The 798-nt window shown below is 47.7% G+C and overlaps 1 protein-coding gene across 1 annotated transcript in view; it reads left to right on the plus strand.

The window, feature by feature from the left end:
* The window catches only part of LOC112145397 (NCK-interacting protein with SH3 domain), a gene marked incomplete in the record, with an annotated part of 10823 nt that overhangs the window by 5601 nt on the left and 4424 nt on the right, over positions 1-798 (plus strand). The window contains 1 exon segment of the mRNA XM_024270587.2: positions 1-284. Within this exon segment, the coding sequence (XP_024126355.1) occupies positions 1-284 (284 nt within the window).

Below are 798 nucleotides of genomic sequence, written 5' to 3' on the forward strand. Positions count from 1 at the left end.
AGCCCGCCGCTCCTCTCCAGCTTCCTGTGGAGAACCCACCAGAAACTGACTGGCCCGTCGCCCCCCCATCTGTGGCTGAAAGCCCACCCGGCAGCCCCGCCTCCTCAGAACCGGTCCCTGCCACGATCGGGGCGGAGCTGATCGAGCTGGTGCGCAAGAACACGGGGCTGAGCTACGAGCTGTCGCGGGTCGCCGTGGGCGTGGTGGTCGGCCACCTGCAGGGCGCTCTGCCTCAGGCCGCCTCCTCTCTGGAGCAAGTTCTGGTTTCGTTGGTGGAGAGTAAGGTCAGAACCGCTTTTGATGGATCACCGGGTCCATGTAGAGCAGGGGGGTCAAACTCTATCGCGCAAGAGGCCAAAATCTAAAACACACCTTAGGTCACGGGCCGAACAGGATAAACATTTATTGAACAAACTAAAACGAAATTTGAAAACTTTGAAACCAAAACTTTTTAACATAATTATGAACTAGATATATAGCATTACCTGTAATAATGCTAGTGTGAATGCTGGAAGCTGAATTTGGTCGCCGAAGATCCTGAAATTGATAGCTAAAAACACTGAAGCTGATAGCTGAAATCGCTGAAGCTAATAGCTAAAAACACTGAAGCTGATAGCTAAAAACACTGAAGCTGATAGCTGAAATCGCTGAAGCCAATAGCTAAAAACACTGAAGCTGGTAGCTAAAATTGCTGAAACTAATAGTTGAAATTGCTAAAACTAATAGCTGAAATCGCTGAACCTTATCATTTCAGCTTACAGCATTTACATTAGCATTATTTCAGGTAATTCTATATAT

Source organism: Oryzias melastigma, linkage group LG5 (genome assembly GCF_002922805.2).
Source record: "Oryzias melastigma strain HK-1 linkage group LG5, ASM292280v2, whole genome shotgun sequence".
NCBI lineage: Eukaryota > Metazoa > Chordata > Actinopteri > Beloniformes > Adrianichthyidae > Oryzias > Oryzias melastigma.